The sequence below is a fragment of the Mesoplodon bidens genome (genome assembly GCF_964165515.1).
Source record: "Mesoplodon bidens genome assembly, chromosome: 19".
NCBI lineage: Eukaryota > Metazoa > Chordata > Mammalia > Artiodactyla > Ziphiidae > Mesoplodon > Mesoplodon bidens.
Window position 1 is genome coordinate 24,913,402 of NC_138179.1, and position 27,702 is coordinate 24,941,103.

Sequence of the window (27,702 nt, forward strand, 5' to 3'; positions counted from 1 at the left end):
GCTGAAATGTAAACCAACTTTTGCTCCTCCAGTTCTACCTGGAAGCAAAAGAATTCACTACCATTCCATTCTAGATGGGACTTGGGGCAGAGCTCGGCCAGGAAGGGATCCAGCATGTGTGTGCCTTTCCTGGGGAGACCTCTCTTTCTCTGGAGTACTTGACATCATCTGTTTGAGATAATCCCGTGCATTCCAAGCCCACTTCTTGTTAGCTGATGTGCTTTTCTCCTCAACAATTCTTGAGAAGCGTAAAAAGCTTAATCAACCCAAATTACAGGGTCTGCTTAATTCCAGGAGTTGATTTGAATATCATTGCTTTGGGAGGAGGAGAAACAAGTCTTCCTAAGGAGAGAATTTCCTATTAGAAGGACTGTTCTCAAAGGCATGTCCTTGACAGCCCATTAATTATATTTCATTTTGACAGATCTCATATATAGTTGTTATAGCTTAAGGGGGGGAAGAAGGTGTTGGGTGATTAATTGGTTGATAGTGTATGTTAATTGCATGCTAATTAAATTTAAATTTAATTCATATTTGGAACACTTAATTTAACTCAGGACCAGAAAATTGGAATATTCAAGCTTCTTGAAGGAACTTGTCTTTCTATCTGTCACCTTCATATGTCTGTTGACACCTCCTTCTTGTTTACAAACTTGTTTTTCAAGAAAAGGAATCAGATGGTTCTTAGAGCCTCCAGCGGTAATAGTATTGGTTCTTGCAATACATTAATATTTAATTGCTTTATTGAAAAAAAATACATGTATCTCCAGCCTATTACTTAAATTTGCTCTAAACAAGTCCTGTCAGGCTGGAAAACCGTACTCTTTGATTGCTTCCCTCTGGCTGGGTTATTGAAGAAGCAGCTCCAGGAGAGAGTCTGTACTTGGTTTCCAGAAAGGCACTGAAGAAGATCTGATACCTGAAGGCAGAGGGGCGCTGTTCATGATACTGCAAGCTTCTGGGAAATTCTCTGGGGCTCTTGTTTCTGCTCTCCCTCAGGGAACCCCAGCAGGTGAACTCTCTGAGAATACTGTTGACAGAATATCCGGTGTTTCCTCTCTTATAGCCCAGGGGTGGAAGGAGCCTCCTCCCAGCCCTGGGATGGGCTGCTCCCCTGCTGTCTTAGGTAGAGAGGGCAGGTCTACCCAGGATCTGGTTGTCTGCGGTTTCCTTGGGGGTAGAGTACTAGGCCTTGGGACTTCTGTTTCTAGTCTACAAACAAAGAAAGTGGACCACAAGTGTGGTAGAAGGGACATGGGCTTTGAAGTTTAACTGGTTTGGATCTGTATCCTGGCTCTACCTTAGAAGAGTTAATTCATTCTTCTGAGTCTCAGTTCTGTCACCTATAAAAGGGGTGATGGTACTAATCTTGTTGCAGTGTTGTAAGGATTCAGTGAGACCATAAATGTCTGTAAAAACCTAACGGACTTCCCTGGCAGTCCAGTGGTTAAGACTCCATGCTTCCAACATAGGGGGCACAGGTTCCCTCCTTGGTCGGGGAACTAAGATCCCGCAGGCTGCACAGTGTGGCCAAAAAAAAAACAAAAAACAAAAAAACCCCTAACACAGTGCAGCGCAGTCAGATGTTCGGAGCCTGGGCACTGCTGTCACCACTCCTGCCTGGTCGTTGGCCGCCTTCCCTCTGGTCCTGTAGAACCGCCTGCTGCTGGGAGCAGCTCTTGTTGTTTGCACGCTACACCATGGCTTGTCCTTGACATTGGACTGTCTTAGAACTGGCATCTGAGCTTTGAACCTCCTTCCCTCACTCACTGGCTCTCTCCTCAGCTGTCCTGGAGAAGCCTCTGGAGAAGAAAGCGGGCAGAAGTTACGGCCCCACAGGCAACAAGAAGCTTATATATTTCATAGATGACATGAACATGCCTGAGGTGGACGCCTACGGGACTGCACAGCCCCACACCATCCTCAGGCAGCACCTGGATTACGGCCACTGGTAAGAGCACACATAAAGGGACTCGGCCGGGTGGGGAACAGGTCCAAGGCCGATCGCTGTCCTGTTGTCGGAGCTGCAGACCTCAGCTCAGCTCTAGCACCAGACGAGAATCGCCACAGCAAACTGAGTCCCTCCTGGGATTCTGTTTCCTGGGTGCTCTTCCTTCCAACAGGGAATTGAGACCCACCAGAAGAGGTTGGTCAGAGAAGGTACTGAGCTCTCATTTAAGGAAAAATGTCTACTTTTTCCCTCAATATTCATCTCTAAAGCTGCCTTCTCCAAGCTCCCAAAGCAGAGTTAACCAGTCCCCCTCCCCCTGTGGTTCTATCGCAGTGAGTAGGGCCTTCGCTGAGAACAGCTAACATTCTGTATAGTGCACGTGTGTTTGCGGGTCTTAATAGCCTTTGTCTTTTCAGAGCATCTCACAGGCTCTGATGTTATCTCCTGCAACAGAATAGTTTTTAATGGCAAAAGGTCTAGACTTGCCAGAAAGAAAAAAGCAAGTCAGTGATTTGAGATAACTCTGGCTCACCTTCCTACCTCACACTGAATCTGCTGCTGCTGAGAAAGAGCAGGGAGGGCCAAGAGGGAATTCAGAGAGAGGAATTACAGTTATGACGACAGTCACCCGAGTTGCCTTTCATTCACTCCTAAGGTCTTTGTTGGACGCATGCCATGGACCACCATCCACAATCTCCACACCAGTATTCGAGCAGCTGAAGTCTCCTGGAAAAAATCAGGCTACTTATTGAATAGTTTTACTTTAGATTCGTGGTCACAAACCTTCAATGGGAAGTAGAAACTTCCTGGAAATTCTACTGTATTGCCTTCATATGTTTACATTTCCACCCTCCGAAATGCCTACTTCATGCCTTCTCCTCTCTCCTCAAACGTCCCACCCGACCTCAGCTGATGGTCACTCCTGCCATCTCCACTTCTAGCTTCCACACCTATACAACTTACTTCCATCCCTGTGCATCTTTTTCTCCCTCCCCTTATTACATTTTCCCTGAGGCTCAACCACCCACCAGCTTCTTGAGTCTACCCTCTCTATCTCTCGAAATCTCACTTCACCTACTAGTTCCCCTGTTTCCCGATGGGCTCCTTCATATTAGTGTCTAAATCTGCACAAATTTATCCTGTTGTGTTAAAAATCATTTTCTAATTACTGCTCTGTTTCTCTCTGCATAACCAGATTCTCTCCTTTGTCTCCACTTCCTCATCTCCCGCTCACTCCTCTGTCCACTATGATTAGGTTTCTGTTTCCTCCACTTTACTGAACTGTTCCTGCTTGTCCACTATGATTAGGTTTCTGTTTCCTTCACTTTACTGAACTGTTCCTGCTCAACTAACTGTATCTTTATTGTGAAATCCAACAGACCCCGTTGGGTCACCATGTTTCTTATCTTCTCTGCAGCACTTGATGTGGTTGACTGCTCTGTCCTGTTGGAAATACTGGCTTCCTTTGCTTACTGGATACTACACACCCTTGATTTCCTCCTACCTCTTTGACCATCTTTGTGGTCTCTTCTTCCGGCGCTACTTCCATAGATGTCGTATCCCTTAGCAATTTGTCCTAAGCTCTTGTCTCTTCTCAGTTTCTACCAATGTATCTAGACTGTTTTTTACCCCCCAAACACATGAATGATCAGGCACATCCCAGCTCACCTTGACAGCACACTTACCTGCTTCTGCCTTCACTCAACTCTCGTCCATGGTTTCTGACTGTTCCAGGTATGATCGAAACAAACTGTCCCTAAAGGAGGTCATGAATGTCCAGTACATTTCCTGCATGAACCCCACTGCGGGCAGCTTCACCATCAACCCACGGCTTCAGGTACAGGAGGAACTGTGACCCCGGGGTTCTAAACACCACCTTCCAGGCTGATGTCACTGGACTATGTGTGATAATTGGCCCCCCCGTCCAGCCTCTTCAAGTGGTAAATCATACAGGATGCTGATTCGCATTTTCAGGGAGACAGAAAAACCCCTAGACCCAGAGTTCTGAAGCTTTTTGAGCCAGAAGGAATCAGGGTTCATCTAATTCAACTTGGTCTTCAGGTTGAGAGAACTTCAGATAGGTGAATGACCTTCCCAAGGTCATGTGCATTCTCAGGATCACATTCAGATTTGGACTCAGATTCCCAGAGTCCAAGTGCCATTCCCTTCCTGCTTCACCTTGCTGACGTCTTTGACCAGAGGTCCAAAACCCATTAATCATTTTAGATTCAACCTGAGTTTGGGTTTAATGTGAGAAATGTGGCCAGAATGTAGAATTCAAAGCCCTTCTAAGAATTCTTCACCACCTTATCCAAATCCTGAAGAGGTGATTTCTGTCCTGTGACCACGGATGTCTAACTCGTGGCCTCCTCCACGTGCCTCTGCTCCCCTATCCAGCGTCACTTCAGCGTGTTCGCCCTCTCCTTCCCGGGAGCAGACGCCCTGTCCTCCATCTACTGCACCATCCTGACTCAGCACCTGAAGCTTGGGAACTTCCCGGCACCACTGCAGAAATACGTCCCCCAGCTGATCCGTCTGGCCATTACCTTCCACCAGAAGATCGCCACCACGTTCCTCCCCACAGCAATCAGATTCCATTACATCTTCAACCTCAGGGACTTGGCCAACATTTTCCAGGTGAGTCCATCGGCTCCAAGACACACTAGGAGGCTTAGCCATGATCCTGTCCCCTCCATTCTTTGCCAAACTCTCAGGCAAAGGCACAGTTCATACGGAGTGACGAATGTACAAGTAAACAGAGTGCTGTGGGGTCCGTGAGGGTCTGTTCAACATAATAGAATTCTCTTTGCCCATTAGCTTAATTCTTGGTAAGCAGAGTGTAGTTATTTCTGAGTTGGTTCCTTCGGGCTGGAGAAGGCTCAGCATTTTGGAGATAATGTCATCTAATGGTTCCAACATGCCTAGAAAAGAAAGTGACACAGAAGAAAGCGAGAAAACTATTTTGCAGGCCCTGGTGGTACACCCATCATTCTTGGGATGAAAAATAACATCCCCTAAACCATGCAGGATAGCTCTGCTTCCTAAAGAAGCCATGTCATACTATTCCGAAGACAGCATCCGCCAGCCACTGGGATGCGTCAGTCCTAAAAATTCCAGGTTGTTTTCCGGGTCAAAGCCATTTCAGATCCTTCCAGCTGCTCATCTGAATAGTGGTGGCCTGTGTCTGCCTGGTGCTTCCAGTTGCTTGCCCCTTCACTATCAAAACCTCCAGAGGTCAATGCAGCAAACCCAGCCCCCTCTTCCCCTTGGCCAGGTACCGCATCCTGTTGTGATGGGTCCACAACCCTCCCATCCTGAATGAGAATCTGCAGAAACTGCTTTTCAGAGAGACCCCCCGTCCAGGATAGTTCTGAGCCATTATTGAGGGAAGGTGCCTTTTATCCCAAGCAGAGGCCACATCTGTAGGGAAATATCAGCATGATCAGGGAATGAGGCATGACCCTCCATGGGGAGCACATGTGTTTGGGGTTAATTACACTACCTGTGCAGGTAGGACTCTGGGGAGCCTCAGACTAACAAAGGTCCAGACTCTCAGGCCATAGAGCCTGCAGGTTCCATGGTCAAAAGAAGCAGAAACCCACTAACTATTAGTTCAAAGATCCAAGAGTGATGCTCCCAAAAAGCTTACCTGGAGGGTAGACCACAGCCCCACAGCCGGGTTGAGTCTCCGAGAGCTCCTGTAAGCTGGCTCAGGACAGCACTCCTGGGTCACGTGCCTCCCAAGTGTTAACTCAGCTACAAATGAGGAAACCCACCCGCAGAGCTTACACAGCCAGCCAGGGGAGGAGCCAGAATAGAACCTAGGCCTTTCAGGCCCCTGGCCAGAACCCCTTTCCACCACGCCATTCTGTCCTTCTCACCCGTTCTTTCTATGAGGAGAACAGCATAGGACAGTTAAGGCAGCAAGAAAGACTCAGCTCCAAGCCTGTAAAACCCACAGCTCCATGGCCCTCAGACCTGGATGGTGGCAAAGTTTGTGCATTCCCACCCTTATCTCCCATTTACTGAGTATTAATTGAGAAAGACTTCTTTTTTTTTTTTTTTTTTATCACACAAGCCATCTCTGAAATCTCACTGCGACAGGATGAGCTGGGGGCGTCCCCATGTGCATCTTCCAGATGAGCAAAAAGGAGTTGAGCCATTTAATCAAATTCACGCTGCCCGTAGTGGCAGAACTAAAGGAGAAAGAGGCATTCGGTCTCCCTCACACGAAGCGCCAGCCCAGCTCCTGCCTGGACAGCGCCTTGTCACCTGTGTGACCTGAGATTCATACTCACGACAACCCTTTGGGATACACGTTATTATCCCAATTTAACAGAGGCTCGGAGAAGTTGCCAGCTGGTAGATGACGGCAGGAATGGCCGTGGAGGTAGAAAAGTACACACCGTGTTAGTGGAATAACAAGTAGGTGGAAGCGGGTAGTGACGTGGAGAGGTCGCGAGCAGTGAGATGGGGGAGGGAATTTGAGAACAGAGGGGATCCTTGTAAAAAGTCCGCGTTCAGTCTGTAATAAAGCTGGCATTTATTGAGCCAGTCCTACACCCTTGCATCTATTAGCTAATAATTTAATCCTCACAACAACCATATCAGGTAACATACTGATCATTTCCAATTTAGAAATGACAAAACCGTGCTACAGACAAATCAAGTAGCTTCAGTATGTTCAGCGTAACTGGTAAACAGAAGCCTCAGATCCAAAAACTAGGCGGACTCAGCTCCACTATGCTGGGAATTCGGGGCAGCAAACACTTCCTCAGGAAGGAGGGTTCTAGTCCAGCCTGTTTTGGTGGCAACCGTGCAAAGTCAGGGAGGAGCCAGGGAGGGGAGATATTGGCATGGGAGGCTAAGTCTGTTTCTTTTCCAGACTCAGGCAGCCTGAGTGGCACCCCTGGGCTCTGTGTCCCAGCCAGGCCTCCCTGCAGCCTGCCAGCTGTCAGCCCCCTGCCCCAGATGGGGGAAAGCGCATCGCTACTGGAGTACCTGCCTCCCTCCAGCGCCGCCCCTCCTCACCCTCCTCCTCCAGAGCCGAGTTTCAAGGCCACAGCTTGGCTACAACATCCCCGTCCCGCCCCCTCCGGCCTGCTTGTCTGAAGAAGTCCTGACAGACGAGCAGAAGGGAGGGTGTTGTCCCCAGGGAGACAGGCGCTGCCTGGAGAACACGCTGTTTTCCTCCATCCAGCTTGATCCAAGCCTCAGTCATTCAGACCTCCTCTGCACTTCACGCACTCTGTCCAGAATTCAGTCATCAGGACAGAATTTGATAGTGCCCTGAGTAGCAGAAATCATTAACCGTTCCCATCTCAGTGCTACACAAAACTGTCTAAGATGGTGCAAAGTTTGCTCTTGACGTGCTCTCATCGACTCAGCCCTTAATTGTCAGTCAGCCTGAGTGTTCAGCTGTAACAGGGCTTATACGCATCAGCTGATGGCACCCCTCACTGTAAAACCCAGTCCCGGAGTCAGCATTCCCGGCGGGGCTTCTTCCCGCCGTCTGCACCTCGCACAGGGCTGGTACATAGGAGACCCGGGAAGGAGACGGGCTAAGATGTATGTGTGAGTGGGCCCAAAGGGACCTAATGAGATTTCTCTCCTTTTCTAAAATAAACTTTTATTAAAGTATAGCATCCAAGTAGAAAAGCACACAGGCCATAAGCATAGAGCTTGGTTGACACAAAGTCATCACAGCTATGTAACCACAACTCAGATCAAGAAGTACAACATTCCCAGCATCCATGGAACTCCTCCTTTTTCTTTCTTCCCTTCACTCTTTTCTCCTCCTTCCAGAGCTAATTACTGTCTGGACTTCTAACACCATAAGTTATTTTGGCCTATTTGGGGACTTTATATAAATGGAATCATATGGTAAATATCCTTTTGTGTCTTTGTTCAATATTATGTTTGTACTTATATATACAATCATGTCACTGGTGAAAATGAATCATAGTAACAATTTCTTTCTTTCCAACTCTTAAATCTTCTAATTTCTTTTTCTTACTGTGCTGGCTACAGCTGCCACTATAAGGAAGAGAAGTGGTGAGAGTGGCATTTTGCAGCGTTCCTAATTTTAGGGGAAAGCTTTTAATAGTTGTCCATTAAGTGTGATGCTTACTATAGATTTTTGTGTATGCTCTTGACCAGTTTAAGAAAATTTATTTCTGTTTATAGTTTACCAAGAGTTTTTTTTTTTATCGTGAGTATTTGTTGAAACTTAAATGATTTTTCTATATCTGTTAAAATAATTATATCCATTTTTTCTCCATTTTTTCTGGAAATGCAATAAACTACATAGATTATTTTTGAATGTTAAATCAACCTTGCATTCCTATAATCAACCCAACTTAGTTGTTACATGGTGAACTTATTTTATTTTCTGGATTTCATTCACTGTTTTTTTCTATATAACATTTGCACCTATATTAATAAGATTTTCCTATAATTTCTCTTTCTTCTAGTATTCTAAGGTTATGAAGTCCTCATAAAAAATGCATTGGGAAACGTTTCCTCTTTTTCTACTCTCTGGAAGATTTTTTAAAACACTGTATTGTGCCTTTCTTAAATGTCAGAAGAATTTAATGATGAAACCATCTGAAGTTTTCTTTGTGAAAGACTAAATTATAAATTCAATTACTTTAATACATATTAGACAATTCACATTTTCTATTTCTTTATGTATCAGTTGTGGTAAGATGTCAGTGTCATCAATTTCTAATTTATTGGCACAAAATTGTTTATAGTATCCTGTTGTTATCTTTTAACTATCTGTTTTATCTGACATATGTTCTCTTTTTTGTTCTGGCTATGTGTGTCTTTTCTGTTTTTCTCTTTCTATCTTCTATCAGCCCTATCAGGGAGTTATCAATTGTGCTAGTCTTTTCAAAAGAAATGGAAAAAGAAAAGAAAAGTATACCAAATTATGTGTTTGACTTTATTGGTTATCTCTATTTGATATGTTTTTTATATTATTAAAATTTGTTCTTTATAATCTCTTTCTTCCTACTTACTCTGGGATTGGGGTAAGTTTATTCTTGTTTTTCTAAGTTCTTGACATGGCTACTTAGATCATTAATTGTCAGCCTTTCACCTCTTCTGAAATGTTTATCTTAAGGCTATAAAGTTATCTCTAATTATACCATTCACTGCATCATGCAGGCTTTTATGTGTTATATTTTTTTTCATTCATTTCATAATATTTCTTAATTTTCCCTATGATTCCTTCTTTAACCCATGGGGTATTTGGAAGTATATTGCTTTATTTCCAAAATTTAGAGGCACTCAACATGACCTGGGAGAAGCAAACCTGTACAAAGAAAAATAATTTTAGAAAATTATAATTCTTCTATATTAATAGAGATTTATATATAAAGGGTTATGTGGGGCACATCAGAGGGATGTTGTTGGACAGGAGAGGAGATGCCCTGGAATACTTCAGCAGAGAGCAGTGGAGCTAGATCTTGAAAGACGAGCCGAGGAAGTACAGCAGAAGGCATGGAGGCACAGAAGTATTCAGGGTTAGAAAATAATTTGCAGTTGGTGAAACTGAAATCTAGATTTTATGGGAAGTGATGGTAAGTGTGATGAGGAAGCAGATTGGTAGTCTTATTATGTCTAGATCTTTATGCCACGCGGATGAATCTGAGCATTATTCTGTCCGTAATGAGGAACAATTAAAGGACCCCTTTTCTTGTAAGACAAGAAAGAAAGCAATGAAGGCAAACGGCATCGATGGGCTTGAAGTTATAGGATCTGAAGTCATCGAGAGGCTCTAATCTCAGTGGTCTCCATTTTTCCTTGAAAAAGAGGGATAGGACACTGGGTAATAGTAACAGAGAGGTGACAGAAATTTGAAAAGAAGAGTAAATATTTGGAACGATCCCTGAGGTATATAAAAAGGAGAACTTACTAGAGATGAATAAATGGATTACTGGCCTGCGAAGGTTAGCTATATTCATTCCAGCCCTATGTCATCGTTCTGATTTTACATAAGCAATCATCACCCAGATTAGTTTTCAAAGTGGTACTTGTAGAATAGAAATACAGCAGAGAAGCAGCCTTGCCTCTCACTGTGGTGATTTGGAAAGTAGTGGTTGAAATTCCAGGCTCTCAGGTCAGAGAGACCTGGTTTCAAAACTGTGGTTTTGAACTAAGGCCACTTACCTTATGACATCGGGCATGCCTCCTGTCTTTCTGAATCCCAACCTTCACATTATACAAAATGACTTGTAAAAATTACTTTGTAGCATCATGGATGGTTAAATGAGCTTTTTCTGGCAAAACATCTAGTTCAGTACCTGTCATATACTGGCTTCTATCAGTTGTAACTGTTGTAGTTTTAAATTGCTATTCATGTTATTTTTGTTGCTGTTTATTCTCCTTAAAGGGCATTCTCTTCTCCTCTGTGGAATGTGTAAAGTCCACACAGGACCTAGTAAAGCTCTATCTGCACGAATCAAATCGGGTTTATCGGGATAAGATGGTGGAAGAGAAGGATCTTGATCTTTTTGATAAGATCCAAGCAGAAGTGGTCAAGAAAATTTTTGATGTGAGTATTGCCCTGTGAATTTATATTTACATTTGAAAAATAATCATAATTATGCAAGTGATCACCCAAATGATAAAAATCTAGCCCATAAATTGAAGAAGATCAGGATTAGATAAGGAAATAAAATCTGTCATTATTTTGCCTAAGTGAAAAATGCTGGAGCAAGAAGAGACACAAATTAATCATAGAATCTCAGTGTTGTGAGGTCTGTGCAGACCATCTGATCCAATCCTTGTCCTATATTAATGCCTCTCAGTACCACTGCTCAGATTGGTCATCCCAGATAATGCACCAGCATCCTTGGAAATACACTATCCTGTCTTTCCAAAGGCAGCCACTTTGGAATGGCTGATGGCTGGAAATTTAGAACGATTTTGAAATTTGGAACCTTTGGAACAACTTTAAAGACTGGAGATTTATTTAAATAATTATCTGAAATTCATTTCCCTGTCTACTAATCCTAGGTCTACATGACAAACCTTCAAATATTTTAAGACCATTTATCTTGTCCTTCCTGGGTCTTCGCTTTTCCAGGCCAAAGAGCCTCTGTTCTGTTAGCCATTTCTGACAAGACTTATTTCCAAACCCAAAGCAATTTGACATCATCCTTATTACTCTTCCATCAGTTCTCCCCTCTGAAATCATGGTGTCTGACTTTCATCACACAACCCAAGTGGGGTCTGACCAAAATCAAGACCATCATTCCCCTCTTCTTACATACTATAATTTTTGTTAACTGTGTTTGCCAAAATGTGTCTTGCTAAACAGTTGTACCACAATATACTCCTTGGAAAGAAGGTATCCATGATGAAATAAGTTGAGAAAGTACTTCATATTTTTTCTATCCCCATAACATTTTATTGTTTTTAATTTTTTTAATTGAAGTATAGTTGATTTACAATGTTGTGTTAATTTTTGCAATACAGCAAAGTGATTCAGTTTTTTATATTCTTTTCTACTATGGTTTATCACAGGATATTGAACATAGTTCTCTGTGCTATACTGTAGGACCTTACTATTTATCCATCCTATATATAATAGTTTGCATCTGCTAATCCCAAACTCCCAATCCATCCCTCCCCCTTGGCAACCACAAGTCTGTTCCCTATGTCTGTGAGTCTGTTTCTGTTTCGTTAAGTAAGTTCATTTGTGTAATATTTTAGATTCCACATATAAGTGATGCCATATGGTATTTGTCTTTCTCTTTCTGACTTACTTCACTTAGTATGATAATCTCTAGTTCCATCCATGTTGGTGCAAGTGACATTACTTCATTCTTTTTCATGGCTGAGTAGTATTCCATTGTGCAATATATATGAGAAAGTACTTCATATTATAACCCTCTCTTGGAAATACACAGTACATTCAGCACATTAAAGCCCTGAAAATCTTGAATAAGCCTGATTCATACATCATTTCCCAAACATATTGGACCCTAAAACTCTTTTCCCTACATAAGACCTACCAATAATTTGAAGAATGAATGATTGATAGAATATGCCCAGGGAAGCACAGGTATACGTTAACACAGCCTAAGATCTTATGACATTTCTTAGTGTCAAAATTACCCCACAACTAACAGTGAGCTTTCTGTTGAACAGAGCACCAGATTTTCCACACATACTGCTTATCTATCCTCTCTTGAACTTAGAATAATCAGATCTTGTATTTAAATATACCACGCTCTCCCTATGCTCACCTTGTTAGGTTTAGCTCCATAATTTTTCCTGATAAGATTCTGGGTCCACCTCTGAAGATATATACAGTTTGTTCCAACCTATATGACAGCCTTTTGAATGTTTGGACAGCATTTTAAGTAACTTATCTCAGTCTGCTTTTTACTAGTCCAAACACCCTAAATTCCTCCGCTCGCGCCATCCTTTTTAAATGGCCTGACGTTCAGCACTCTCACGTCAGAGCTGCCTCTCCGTGAGCATCGTAGAATTTGCCAGTTTGTGTGTTCATTTTTGGCTCTGCGCATGAGCCCTGACTGTCTTCTTAAGTTGGTCTGAGCTAGCACTTTAGAATAACAACATGCAGTCTTTGAAACAGAAGTTCCTACGTGGGTCTGTCTACTAAGAACACATCCTTTTGATCATAGACCTAGATATAATTAATACTGCCATCATCCTTCCCCAACAACATTTAAAATGCCAACCTGAAGCACTCTGGCTACACCAAATCTTTGCATTGGTATTAAAGAAAAGTTGCTGATACTCAGCCATAAAAAAGAATGAAATAATGCCACTTGAAGCAACAGGATGGAGCTAGAGATTATCATATTAAGTGAAGTCAGTCAGAAAGAGAAAAAAAATACCATATGATGTCACTTATATGTGGAATCTAAAATATGACACAAATGAACCTATCTATGAAACAGAAACAGAATCACGGACATAGAGAACAGACTTGCATTTGTCAAGGAGGAGAGGGTTGGGGGAGGGATGGAGTGAGAGTTTGGGATTAGCAGATGCAAACTGTTATATATAGAATGGATAAACAACAAGGTCCTACTGTACAGCACAGAGAACTATAGTCACTATTCTATGATAAATCATAATGGAAAAGAATATTTAAAAAAAAGAATGTGTGTGTGTGTGTGTATATATATATATATAACTGAATCACTTTGCTGTACAGCAGTAATTAACACAACACTGTAAATCAACTATACTTCAGTAAAAAAGAGAAAAGTTGCCAAATTTCCAACACAGAATTGATACAGTCCTGTTTCCACCGTTAAAAGCTTAAAGTTCTCTTATTTGTGGCCATTATATGATACAACATCACTATTAAGAAATCTTTGATTCACTGGGTGGGTTGGTTTTCTCTCTTCCTTCTACACATCTGGCTGTGATCATAAAATCAGAGCCTTGTTTTGTTCATCAGAGAGTCTTTGTAGACCAGGCTTTTCAGAACTGCACTTTCGTTGTTCTTCTGCCAGATCATTAGTGTAAATTGACTGCCATCAGGACTGCTTCCCAGTATATTAGCCCATTTTCAAACTAGGTAGATGTATTCCCATATCCCTTTCCCACATGTTTTCCTCAACCAGCAAGAATGGCTCTCCTGCATCACATTAAATCTTATCCAAATGTCTGGACATTTGTTGTTACTATCTAGCAAAGCCAGCATAGCTTAAAGGTTTTCTATGGCCCTGAAGCCGCCTTCAAAATATAATAACTCTTTGATATTTAACTCTTTTTACTTCTTCTTATAACCAAGCAGCAGTCCTGGCTTCTTGTAGATGTTACTGTCATCTTCACTTTCGCTCCCTCCATCAGGTTTGATGCATCTTGTCCCCTGGGCTCACAAGGCTAACCCTATGGTGATGTATGCCCTGGGTAATGCCTCTGCTGTTGAATAGCATGCTGATTTCTCCCTTCCCAGGTGGATCCTCCATTCTGAACCTTAGAAAAGAACAGCAGGTGGGGACAATCGTTCATGCTGGCATAAATTCCTACTTACTCATTAGCAAACCTATTCTTTCTTGGACTTACTTCCTCTACAATCTCCACCTCTTGAAGTCTCAAACATTTGCGTTTGATAAGTAAATAGTTCCTTTCTGAATTAAAAAAAAATTAGCTGCCTCTTCAAAACTTAAAGGATAGACTGGTAGTGAAGAGACATAGACCCCTACCTTTTAAGTCAGTTGAGTTTTATTGGGTATTTATTAAACATGTTAAGGTTTGTCCTGTGGGCAAGAACTGACACACAATAAGCCCAAATCTTTAAAACTGTTTTATAAATGGGGGTTCTACTGTCAATGTTTTAATATTATCATTGTTACCATAAACGAATCAGTCACCTAAGGACAGCTTATGGCACATTTTTCAGAAACCAAGCCCTCTGGGTTGAGCCTATAACGTTGGGGAGGGCAACCTATAGTGTGCAGTCTCACAGGATATAGAAAAGGATGTTCTATGACACTGCTATGGGTTGGGAAGCAAGACCTGTCTGAATGGATGTGGGAGAGGTGAGGCCATTGGGCCAAGGACTGGTGGAACCCAATCCTGGTGAAAGAGCCCCTGCGGAGGGAAATGCACCCGTGTGTCCCCTCCACTGCTCTGCTCGGACAGGGCTCTTACTGTACGTGAGGGAAGGGCACCTCCCACCTTCCATGTCCCATCCTCAGCCCACAAGGAATAACCAACATCATCTGTGACTTCTCAGACATCGTAAATGAATGTTAAACATCCATGTTTTAAGGGCTTCTCAAGAAGAAAGGAAGTGTTGGAAGCAGCACTGATAATTTTTAGAGCACGCTCAGAGAGAAAATGCAAATGAGGTGTCTCCACTCCGTGTGGAGCCAGAACTGAGAGTCACTAAGGAGGGTCCCTGTCCCTGTGTCTCATCCCCAGGATCTCCAAGAGACAGTGGAACAGACCCAAAGCCTGAACATGTATTGCCATTTTGCAAATGGTATCGGGGAGCCCAAGTACATGCCTGTACAATCGTGGGAACTTTTGACCCAGACTCTGGTGGAGGCCCTGGAGAACCACAACAAAGTCAACACAGTGATGGACCTGATTCTCTTCGAGGACGCGATGCGCCATATGTAAGTGTGCTTCTCATCGTGCCTTTCCTCAGCTGTCTCCTCTTCCCAGTGTCAGGGGTCTCATTTGAGCATTTGATGACACTTTGATGAAACCGGGAAAGCAGCTACTGCTTCTGCCATGAAGGTCAAGATGGCGGCTGGTAGAGCAGCAGCTGTGGCTTCTGCCACTGGCTGTAGCCAGGGCAGCATCGTGATGAACTCGGGAGGAACTGGATTTATTTCCTTGTCTGCCATTTACAGTCCTGGGCCTGATCATGGTGACACCAAGGGAAAATGGGAGATCATAAAATAAGGCACAGAGCAGCTCAGGACCTGCATTCCCAACTCATACTAGTCCAGTGAGATTGAAGGTTTTAAGTGCACATATTTCAAAAATTAACTATCTTTTTAAGTCTTGCTGCTATCAAGTGAACCAGGGAGAGTAGTCACCAAGCCTCCCAGATAGTTTATACTCACACTGATGCTAATCCTATACTGCTCTTTATATTCCCCAATCTGAGGTGCATTTACCACCCCTCCTGCCTTCTAAAATCTCTCCACCCTGCCCCCTGCTACCCAGAGTCTCCAACAGCAAAATCCACTTTATCTTCAACTTCTCTGAACTTCCACACTGATGAATTCTAACTGAAACCTAACTGAACCCTGCATTGAGGAAAGCAGTTTTTTTCTTCCCCATTCTATGCACCCCACGGCCTAGGGAGAGGTACGGACCCTCCTTCTCCCCCACCCTACACCAGTGGCATATTTAAACCATTTCTCCTTTTATCTTTTATGAACCCCAGTTCTTTTGAAGCACAAGTACCTGGATATCCCTACTCATCACCCCTCCTTGTCACTGTCATCTGCTGACATCCCGTTGCTCCCCCTCATTTACCACCTACCTCAGTGCTTGGCCCACTTTCTCTCCTCAGCCACCCCTTTCTGCATTCCTGGCATCTGTGTGTCACCTGGTCTTTCTGTTCCTTGGCCTCCTTAGCTCCAGCGACGTTCCTTCCTTCCCACCTCAGCCACTCACTCACATGTTCCTGCCCTAGAAGTTCTGTCATCAATAATGAACCCACATCCAAAATCTCGAATTCAAACATCCCACTCATTTGTCTCTCCTACCCCTCCACTAACCTGCTCTAGTTTTTATTCCAGCTATACTTATTTCCCAGTTTTACTGAGATACAGTTGACATATAATATTGTATAAGTTTAAGGTGTAAAACATAATGATTTAAGTATATATTGCAAAATGTGACCACCATAAGGCTAGCTAACAACCATCACCTCACGTAGTTATTTTCCTTGTTATGAGAGTCTTTCAGATCAACTCTCAACTATACAATAGAGTATTGTTCATTACAGTCATCATGTTGTACATTACATCTCCAGAACTTACTCATCTTATAACTGGAAGTTCGTGCTTTTTGACCCCTTCACCTAATTCCTCCACCCACCTCTGGCAACCACAAATCTGACCTGTTCCTGTGTGTTTGGTTTTATTAGATTCCACATGTAAGGCAGATAATACAGTATTTACCGTCCTCTGTCTTATTTCACTTAGCATAATGCCCTCAAGGTCCATCCATTTTGTCGCAAATAAATATATTCCAGCTATTCTCAAACGTCATCAAGACTTCATTTCATGGAACCACCTACTTTCTCAAACTCCTTTATCCTTCTGTCCACCATGTCTTTACTTTCCTCGACCACCATAGACTCCGTCACCCAGTACAAGCTCCCCTAACTTTCCTGTCATTGCATCCATGTGACAAAGCTCTACTCTAGCTAAACCTCACTATCTTCTTTTTCCACACCTACCCCTAAACATGTGGAGATTATTGAAGAAAAACCATCATCCTGTTGACTTGATTTTTTTGCGATTTTCAGCCACAGATTTCAAGTGGGCCCTCAACTTTGCTAGAAACTCTCCTCTATGACCCTGGGCAGATTGCTGTCTTCCTCTTTGTGTGATGACTGCATCACACGTTTCTCTCCTCTTCTCAACCCTCTAACATCTCTACCCTCTCTTTATTCCCAATTAATGAGCACAATTTTGCTGAGATAATGAAAGCAGCCAGAAGACAATTCTCCCATCTCCCTGCCATCAAATCGAACAGCCTCTCTGTATCCCACCTGCATCCCACCCACAAGTCCTGCCTTCTGTACTATTTCAGCTAAGGAACCATCCCTGTGCCTACCTGAGGCCAAACCCTCCACGTGTGCCCTGGTTCCCATCTCCTGTCACCTTCTCAGTGACTTTACTCCCTCCTGCCATGATCCTTCCCTCCCTCTTCTCTCTCTTCTTTTTTTGGGGGGCTGTGCCTCACCACTTGTGGGATGTTAGTTCCCTGACTAGGGATTGAACCCACACCCTCAGCAGTGAAAGCACCAAGTCCTAACCACTGGACTGCCAGGGAATTCCCTCTCTCCTCTTTTCTCTTTCCTTCTCTTCCCTCTTCCCCATCATCAATTCATTCATTTCTGGATCATACATATCAGCATACAAACATGCCATGTTATCATTTATCAAAAAAAGAATAAACTATTCCTTGACTCTTATATCTCTTTCACCCCCTACCCCTGTTTCTCGGCTTCTATTCAAAGAAAAACTCATCAGAAGGGTTGCCTTTACTTTTCATACTTTCTTGCTTCTCATCTGTTCCTTGGTCCATTTCTTACCACTTGAACAAAGAAGCTCTTATCAAAGTCACCACAGACCAACCTCTGGCTAAAGTCGGTTGTCACTGCTGCGTCCTTACCTTATATTATTTGACTCCCCTGCTACAACTGTCATGATTAATCACTCTGTTAATTTGTTTACAGCCATCCATCCATCCATCCAACACCTGTTTATTGATTAGATGGTCTTAGTATGAGTGCAGGGATCTTTGTCTTATTCACTGCTAGATCCACCCCCAATACCTAGGACAGTGTCTGGAACATAGCAGGTACTCAGTAAAATTTCTTAGCACATCATATAGGATAAATGATACAGAGGAAAACAGAAAGGTAAAAGGGATAGAGAGTCCTGGGAGGTAAGTTCAGTTGTAAATAGGGTGGTGAGGGAGGCTTCACCGACGAGGCAGCATTGGATCTGACATGTGAGACCCACACTGAACACAGCTCACCACGGGCTGGTGCACAGTGTTCTGCCTGCATCAATTCTCTTGGGCTTCACAAACACCTTGAAGAAAGTCAGGTCTACTATTATCCCTATATTATAAATAAGGGAACTGATACCCGGAGAGATGAGGGAAGTGGCCCAGCATCACACACACCCCAGGAAGAGGTAAGCCAAAGCCTACACTCATGCAGCGTGTCTGCTCAGGACCATCACACGACAATGCTTCATACATTCCCCTAATCCAGTGTAAGCTCCTTGAACACACAGACTCTCTTGCTCACTGCTGAATCCCCAGTACCTTGGACAGCGTCTGGTGCATGGTAGATGGTCAGTAATAAGGGTTTTAGGGTGTTTGTTCACTAATCTGGTGAAACTTCAGGGAGTATTTTCCCTCCTCTCTAAGAGCTACCAGAGCCTGTGTCATAGTCTTGGAATTGAAGAAAATCTTTGTCTTTTCAGGGTAAATGTAATTTGGGAGAATAGCAAGTGATTCAGTCAATGTGGTTTCCAGCATGGGTGATCAAACTGCCTAATATTGTTCTTAAGGACAAAATAAGACTATGAAAACTGGTTTTTCTCCTGAGGCTCCTAACCAGCCTCTGAAGATAGTTTCCAAAGAGAAACCTGAGCTGCATTAGCAATGACAAAATAACTGGAATAATGAACTGCCTTGAGGGGGACAATTTGGAAGAATAAAATGTATCTGGATGTATAATTTCCTGTACGTTTGTTTTAAAAATATCAACGTCCCATGACTCCCTTCTTGCACTGCCCTTCCCTCCCCTCCCGGGGGCTCCTTCATCCTCTTTGTTGCCTCTACCCTCAGAGAAAGCAGAAGCATTCCCCTCCTACACCGGAAAACGGAACGCCGAACAGCCCGCTGAGAAACACAGGTGACTGAGCTGTCGGCATCACTCCACAGAGTGCCCCGACGAGGCTGTACGCGCTCTCCCAGGAGCCCCAAGGGCCAAGCCCAAGTTCAAGTCCTCATTCTGCCACCAATTGGCGGTGGTGCTTTGCGAAGGACACAACTTCCCCAAGCCTCAGTTTCCTCCTCCGAAAAGTGAGGATGATGAGGATGCTGCATGACAAGTGCTTCGCACTTACTAAGCAGTCCATGGTGTTAAGCTTTATCTTTCCGCGGTTGTTTTCTTTCCCTAAAAGTACCATTTGCTCTCCTACTGACTTCCTTCACCATTTCAGCACATTCTAGTTCTACTTTTTCTGAAAGCTTCACACTAGATCTTTCTCCCTGCTTTTTGCATTATCTCCATCTACCTTTTTCTTTGTTTTTTTCATTCCGACCTGTGCTTTTCTGACTCCTCTTTTTTCTCTTAGAATCGCTTCACGTTTATTAACAAAAAAAGGAACTTCAGATGTACTTCTCTTGTGCCCCTTCTTTTGTGCATCTTATTGGTTCTCGTGCGTGTGTGTGTGTGTGTGTGTGTGTGTGTGTGTGTGTGTGTTTAGTCTTCAATAAGCCAGCTTCCTCCAGCTGTGCTGTGGTACATTTTCAGCTTTTGTCTTTAATCTCCCAGAAACTCAGTAATGGCCTTAACTCAGACTGCCTTGGTTTTCTGGCCCAGGAATCCTTTAGAATATTGATCTTCTTTTTAGATTCTGTAATTTAAATGCAGAGTCCTTTGCCCTCGTCAGAGGTTGTTAATGAATCCCCAGCTGGAATCCAATGCTGACAGTTGCAGACTTAACCATTCCTTCTTTGGAAACTTCAGCACTAATGATGCATTTCCATTTAGATATTGAATAGCATGGACCATGCTAAGCTGAGTTCAGGCCTTCCAGGATAGAGCTGGGTGTTGGGCGGCCCGCAGAACCTACCTGGACTTCCCCTCCCCCATGCCTCCTCTCTCCTCAGTAATTCATTCCTTCCCCCTCTTTTTGTGAAGCTGAAGAGAGGGCCTGGATATCTTAACACCATATTTTCTCCTTTTATCATTGTAGCCAGGCACCATCTCATGTAGACACAAAGCAGATGATTCCTTGCACCTACCTCACCTCAAATGTGATGCTGAGTATCAGGTCTGGGGTGTTCTGCTTACATTTAACAGAAATTTCTTCAATGCCTTGAATGTGCTAGTACTACAGAGAAAACAAGATGAGTATACACACTCTTCAGATGTCTAGAAACCATTGTTTAATAAGGGAGCAAGAGAAGTGTACACCTGTCTGATACAAGACAGAGTATCACAACTAAATAATAATAAACGAAAAAGTAAAATCACAGAAAGAGCTAAAAGTAGTCAGTAAATACCTTCTGAGTATTTAGGGGAATAAAATGTCACTACATAAATTTAGTGACATACAAGCCCTCCACAGCGGCTTCATCACTGGTTATGTTATCCCCAAATACACTGGCTTAACTTTCACATTTGACTAGCACAGTCTAACATATTCTCACCCTCCAGTATAATAGAGTCAATTTTTGATCACTTCTACCTAAGAAGAAATTGATGCCACCATTCTGGGGGCCAGTTTTTCAGTATTTATCAAAAGTCGTGAAAAGTGTCTTACTAGGAACTTATCCTGTGGCCATAATTAGGCCTATAAACCCAGGTCCCTCCTGTCACCATCACACATGCCCTCCAATCCTGCCTGGCTGCCTTGGGCTCTTCCTCCACCACCACTGCTTCACCAGAGGCTTTGGCTTAAAGCAGAGCAGGGCGACCTCAGTCCACTCAGGCAAGAGGTGAGGCGAGGTTTGGGGACAATTTAACTCCCTCTTCCCAAGCTCAGCCCAGGATGTGCCTGCAAGGAGGGCTCCAGTCCTCACCTGGACCATTACGCCTGCTCCTCACGGAGGGAAGTCTGATCAAAGCCCTGTGCCTCTGCTTCCCTCTCTCAGCTGCCACATCAATCGCATCTTGGAGTGCCCGCGGGGAAACGCTCTGCTGGTCGGCGTAGGGGGGAGCGGCAAGCAGAGTCTGACGAGGCTCGCGGCTTTCATCAGCTCCATGGACGTATTCCAGATCACGCTGCGGAGAGGCTACCAGATTCCTGACTTCAAGGTAGGGGGCCGGGCAGCTGCGGGGGGGAGGCTCTGTCTCTCCCCAACTGCCCACGACTTCCTGTCACCCTGCATTAGCTCTTCAGCTCCCTCGCCCAGAATCTCCCCTTAATCATCTGTCCACCTTCTTCTTAGACTCTGGGCTGGTGACTGGAGGTGCTTAGACCCTGAGAACACCGACCTTCCCAAGGTCTGCATCTGGGAGACCTCAGCTACTTTAGGTGCATCTGTAGAGCCTCAGTTCTCACCCAAATCGGAAGCACATCTACATCAAATTCAGCACACAGCTCTCCAGCAGCCCTAGCAGACAGAAGGAATACTGACAGTTTGCCCAAGTTTTATAAGAATTGCATATATTAAAGGTTGGGTTCAGTAACCACCAGCTGCTGGGACCTTCAGTGACATGGCCTGGTTGGAGACGTAAGGCACTTAGGAGCCACAGTGCATGCCCTGAAAGTGGAGAAAGGCATTAAATACGACCCTCAGAGGTCACTTTGTCCAGCCCCCTGTTTTGATCCATGACCAACAATAGAGGCCCAGTAGGGAGTCATGAGGTCATTTCCATCAAGATGCTGCTCTTGCTGTCCCTGGGAGAATTCCAGCCTGCACGGAGCCAGACCCGCCCACCCGACTTCATAATCTCTCAGCTGGTGATGCTCACTGCTGCTCTGAAACCACAGCTCAGCCTCTTGCGATTGGCCGAATCTAAGGTCATACTCCGGGTTCACATCAGGTCAATCTTTAGTGCTTCCAAAACAGAAAAGACAAGATAGTGCTCATGAGAATCATGCATTTACAGAATGATCTAAGACACTGGTACTCAACCTTGGCCATATACTGGAATCCCCTTCAAATAATAGTGATGCCTGCATCCTACCCCCGAGAAATCCTGACTTAACTGTTCTGGGGATTGGCCTGGGCATCAGGATGGTTGAAAGTAACCCCTGGTGATTCTAAGGAGAGCTGGGAAACACTGTCTTAGGTGATTCTGTAAATGCATTGGTTGAGAACCACTGATCTAAAAGGAAGTTTATTAATGTCAAAGGGGAATTATTTGGACACAAAGGAAGCTCTGCTATAAGGAAATGTATGAGGGTGATAGAGAATGAGCTTTGAGTCGTGCGAGAGAGAGATGACTAAGATTACGGACCAATGGCTGAGCTTCAGAAAAGGGATGCATCAAAGGAACCAAGAGTGACCAAGCTGGAAAAATTCAGGGCCTGGCATCCTAGCCCCAAATTTCATCTACCTATAGTTTTGAATGGATGCAATTTCCTACCAAATGATTGTGTGTACGTATGTATGAGTGTGTGTGTGTATGTTCCCCAATATATTTTTTAACAGCAAAAGTCTTTGCTGGAGCTAGCCGTGAGAACATAAGACTCTGCTACTATATGATATATTCATCCCCCAGGCCAGGAGGCCCAAGTACATGACTCTTCTGTCAGGACCAAGAGCAATCACTTGCCTCCTGGGGCAAGTCATTCATTTGTATGATGATATAAGTAGCACAGATGAACAGGGGAACATCTCTGTCCTTTGGAAAGCTGTTACCTGTTTGCACAAAGCAGGAGCTCTAGGAGCTAATTCAGGAGCCACAGTGGTTGTATGAATTAAAGATCATCATTATTTATTCTACTTGCCCACCTCTATTGGGATCGAGGCCTGGGAATGAGGCATATTTTCTGGCCTGTGAGTGCAAGATAGCACTCCTCCCTCCCTCCCGTTGCTGGTCTCTTATCAAGAAAGCCCTCTTCTCAGAGATCTCTGACGTTGCTTCTGCAGGCGGACCTGGCCAGCTTGTGCCTGAAAGCCGGGGTAAAGAATCTCAGCACCGTGTTTCTCATGACAGACGCCCAAGTAGCTGATGAAGGGTTCCTTGTGCTCATTAATGACCTCTTGGCATCTGGTAAGAGACTCTTTGCACTTAAATGTCTCTAACAAATTCCTGCTGGAGTTGGAGTCATTCCAAGGTGGAGATTTTGTTCGAGGTCAGAAGAGCGAGGTCATAGAAATGAGGGAGAAAGCTGACACAGCGGAGAACTGGTTCATCAAGGTCCTTCTAGGATTGCTGCTGGGCCTGCTGTCTTTTATTCTCCTTACATGCAAAACAGACAGTAGTCTTATGGCTTTCTTAGTGGGACTAGGTATGACAATAGGAGGAAAGTAGGTTAGGGCCTGCAGATCTGCTGATTCCAGAGAGAAGGTGCTGTTCCCTCCCCACACCCAAGACAGAGAGAAACTGGAATGTGCTCAGTATTTCAGGGAGGTAAGGCATTAGCAGCAAGATACACACACAGAGTACATGCACACACAAAACTTACCCAAGAGGGCAAGGTTAGGTTGCCAATTTAATTAATCAAGGATTCAGAACTTTATGGAAGCAAAGTAGAAGCAGGAACAGATGGAGGATGGTTTTCTTAGATTACAAAGAACTTGACAAAGGCTGTCTCAACTTCCCTGTGACACTATCAGTGCAAGATAGGACTTCAGTTCTTGATACTTTGCTGCCCTTATTTTTTTAGGGATTCAGGACTTATGCCAACCATTCTAGAAAAAAAAAGTTTATGTATACACATATATGTATATACATATATGTATATATAAATATACATAAACATACACAAGATATATATATGTATATATATCCAAGAAGATAAAACAATATAGTATAAAAATTATGCATTTTCAGAAATTTGGGGTGTATGTATATTTATATTTATATTAATTAAAAGGAGAATATGATTTCCTGACTCTTAACCCAAATTTAGCATCTATAAAACCACCTCTCATCTGGGCTAATAAAATAGTCAGTGCACAGATGTTCTGAACAAAATTTCTGCTTCCAGATTTCTGCTTCCAGGTTTCCATTTCAGAAAGCCTGTTTCTCTACAGTTCACCTCCTGGCTCTCTGATTAAATACTCTTTCGTTTATGAAGTCAAAGGACCATGATCACAATATACTTCTCCAAAGTGTATTCCATGTCATATATAATATTTCAGGATGGCTCTTTCCATGCAATCTCTAGGAACTTCACTGCTTCAGAATCGTTGACAGCTTCAAATTTTGTGCCCTTGTGCCCCAGGCCATTTTACTATCACTTCCATGACGAGCTGCTGGTCTTTGGTCCAGACCATGCACTAGCAGGCTCTGTGAGCAGCCTTCGACTTCCTCCTGATGAGGACCAGAGTCGCATCAGGTTGGGACTGATGGCTCCCACCATAACACTGATCCCACACTTTCGGTCCCTTCCCAACCTGCCCTACTTAAGTTAGTTTTATATCCAGGAATTTGCCTACTAACTCTTGTACCTTTTCTCCTCCAATCCAACAAATTGTCCTTTTCTTAAATACTGTCTTTTAAACATCCCACCACCTTCTACAACAGTATTTCACCTACAACACTACCTCACCTTTTGTTATTTTACCGAATAATGAGAGACGGGTCCAACTGTCCTCCCACCCTGAAGCTGTGCCCTAAAGTCTAATTTGTAAAACAATCAAAAAAGGTAAAATTGTGCTTCCAAAGACTTATAGCTTTGGAGATGCCAGGCATGTTGCCAGCCTCACCCTGTATCTCATTTGGCTCCAATCCAGCCAGGTCACCTTCTCCTATAATAATGTCTGAGACACAAACGATGTTACACTTTTACCAATTGAAATTTTATTCCTCAATTAAGTATTTTTAATTTTTCATTTAGAAAACAACTTGTTTCAAGTTCAAATGAATTTTTGAAGCCCTGCCCAGTGAAAACTTAATGCAATCAGTGTGCTTCAAAGTCATGGAATTTCAAACTCACATTTTTAAGGCTTCTATACAAAAACAGGATTTACACACACATGTTAAAATGGAGCTACAATTAAAAGTAATACTTTTCTAATCTTCATCCCTTTTATCTTAACCATTTTGACAGGGAGAATTGAGCATATCTGAGTTCTAATATCCCCTGTCAGATAATTTCTGGCTAGAAATTAACTGACTGCCAGTCCAGGCAGAGCTACAGAGATTCCTCAGAGCCTCCCCATCCACTTAGTTTTTCAATTTTATGGGGTTGTGCAATCACTGCATTCTTGGGTAACACAGTAGAGACTAGGAAACTATACATTGGGCTACCTTGTCATTAGCTCATCCCTCTCTAGTCATCTACAAATCCTATTAGGTTGAAGATAAGGTACAGTGAGCGAATTCCACTGATTCAATACTCCCCCGAAACATCTTCCTCAGTGACCTCATGATCTCGTGCCATAGGCTATGTGCTTTCCTCCCACACTTCTTTAGCTCATTGTTTCATCCCTTGGTTTCCTGGCACCATTTCCAGAATCAAACTGTACTGGTAATTCAGCACATAAATCCCACCTCTGACACCACCCAAACATTTCAGAACCCATCATTGTGCCACTTGCATCTCAGATTGGTTGCAGATGGACAGTAAGAAATCCTCCACTCAAAGTTAAAAAATTAAATCAAGTTTCTTAGCAAAAGCCACATAATTGTATAAGAAGCAAGGTGGCCACCTAAATCAGAGTGAATGAAGCCTGTCTTTCAGTCACTTTCTTCAGCTACCAGAGTCCTTAATGGGGCTCATGAAGCTTCTGGTGAAACTATGCATGAAATGTTGGCCCTTGCTGAGTCTGAAAAGTTCAATTCTTGCTATGTCCTTGTTGCCCTGTATAATAATTCCTGAAGAATGTACACTGGCCATCAAAAGCAGGTATTTAAAAACTCTCACAAAATTTGTTCTCTCTTGGTCCTCCTTCAACCAAACTCAGCATCAGCACGGGCCCATCCTAATCTAAAGGGAGAAAATAGAATCCTTTCCTGGTTTTTTGGTACAGCACACCTGCTTCTAGGTTTCCAGCATTCCAGAAAACCCATTTTATTGCAGTCCCAGCTAAGAAGACCTAGTCTGCTCCAGGTGTGGTGTCTTTTCCTCTCCTTACTCTGCCATATTTCATACTTCATTTTACTTTGAGATCTTATGTTGGGATGTCCTTTTTGCTTTTCAAAAGGCTTAATTGTTCACTCCAAAATTAATATTTCTCTTCCCTGGCTCAGACTAGATCACTTTGCATCTATTTGTATATTCAAAACCATTTATTAAGCTTCCATGTTCCAGTCAGTAACCTCTATGTGGTCTATTGGAATAGTTGATAACCAATTGAGTCCCCTCTCTTGTAAAGCCATATGCCTCTCCATCTCTGAAATAGACTGTCCTTATTACATTTGGGCCAAATCTCCTCTTGGAATGTAAAACATGAAAAGATCCTCTCATCTTCCAGGTGCTTTAGGATTAGATGCAGGATTGACATGTTAGTGATCTGTACACATCACTTGAGAATGTGGAGTCTGGAAATATTTGTAACAGTCTTGGCATTGGATTGTTCTCCTCCCATGAGCATCTAGAACTGGATTCCCTGATAGGCCAACTATACTTTACACAAGTTATATTCTGGCCCAGTTTCCCTGAAAGGAAAAAAGACAAAGTGGCAAAAGAGAAGTGGCAAAGATGGCAAAGATGAAAAAAGAGAAGCCATCAAGCATGCATCAGATCTCCTAAGCATACTTTGTGGTCTCAGGGGATCTGTTTACCACATGTGTCCCCAAACCATAAACCATGGAAATTTAAACCAGCACTTGGTTGCTTCCAGCTGCCACACAGAAATGCCCAGAGCGTAATGCAAAAAGTTGCTTGAGTAACAGCTTTTCTTTTCTTCATGTGGTACTAAATTCTCATACAAGTTACTTGAGCCTATGTCTCTGTGCATTCTCCTACATTACTAACCTCTCCCTCACCACCTATGTCCAAGAGATAATCAGTTGCCACCAATTTTACCCCCTAACTATTTCTGAATCTGTTCTCCTCTGTCATGACTACCACTGATCTTTTCATCTTTTGCTTCAACAAGTGCAGACACTTCTTTTTTTTTATTTTATTGAAGTATAGTTGATTTACAATGTTGTGTTAATTACTGCTATACAGCAAAGTGATCCAGTTATATATATTCTTTTTTATATATATTCTTTTCCATTATGGTTTATCATAGGATATTGAATATAGTTCTCTGTGCTATAGAGTAAGATCTTCTTGTTTATCCATTCTACATATAAAAGCTTACATTGCAGACACTTCTTAACTCATCTCCCTACCTCTCAGGGAGGCCCACCCCCATCCATTCTCCTCACTGCTTCCAAAAAGGTCTATCAAACTATAATTCCTTCCTCAGTTCCTAAATGAATGCACGATAAGCTGTTTTGTACAGAAAAAACAAAACACCAAAAAACAGCTGCCTTTGACCTGCTTCCTTCCTTCCTTACTAGCTTACCTCCCCATTATGATCTGGTAATTCCCACCTCCTTGAAATAACACACTGTACTGCCTCCTGACATCCTTACTGGCTCACACCGTTCCTTTTGAACCTCATGCCCTTCTCCTTCTTTCTCTGGATTAACTTCTACCCATAGTACAAGACTTATCTTGGATGTTATCTCTCTGGGA

The 27,702-nt window shown here is 43.2% G+C and overlaps 1 protein-coding gene across 1 annotated transcript in view; it reads left to right on the top strand.

Annotated features, from left to right (window-relative positions):
* Positions 1-27,702, top strand: part of DNAH9 (dynein axonemal heavy chain 9) — a gene marked incomplete at its 5' end in the record, with an annotated part of 303,352 nt that overhangs the window by 168,053 nt on the left and 107,597 nt on the right. Inside the window, 7 exons of the mRNA XM_081219032.1 lie at positions 1,786-1,951; positions 3,686-3,788; positions 4,349-4,588; positions 10,350-10,511; positions 14,873-15,069; positions 21,044-21,206; positions 22,991-23,114. Coding sequence (XP_081075158.1) covers positions 1,786-1,951; positions 3,686-3,788; positions 4,349-4,588; positions 10,350-10,511; positions 14,873-15,069; positions 21,044-21,206; positions 22,991-23,114 — 1,155 coding nt within the window. The remainder of the gene's footprint in view (positions 1-1,785; positions 1,952-3,685; positions 3,789-4,348; positions 4,589-10,349; positions 10,512-14,872; positions 15,070-21,043; positions 21,207-22,990; positions 23,115-27,702) is intronic.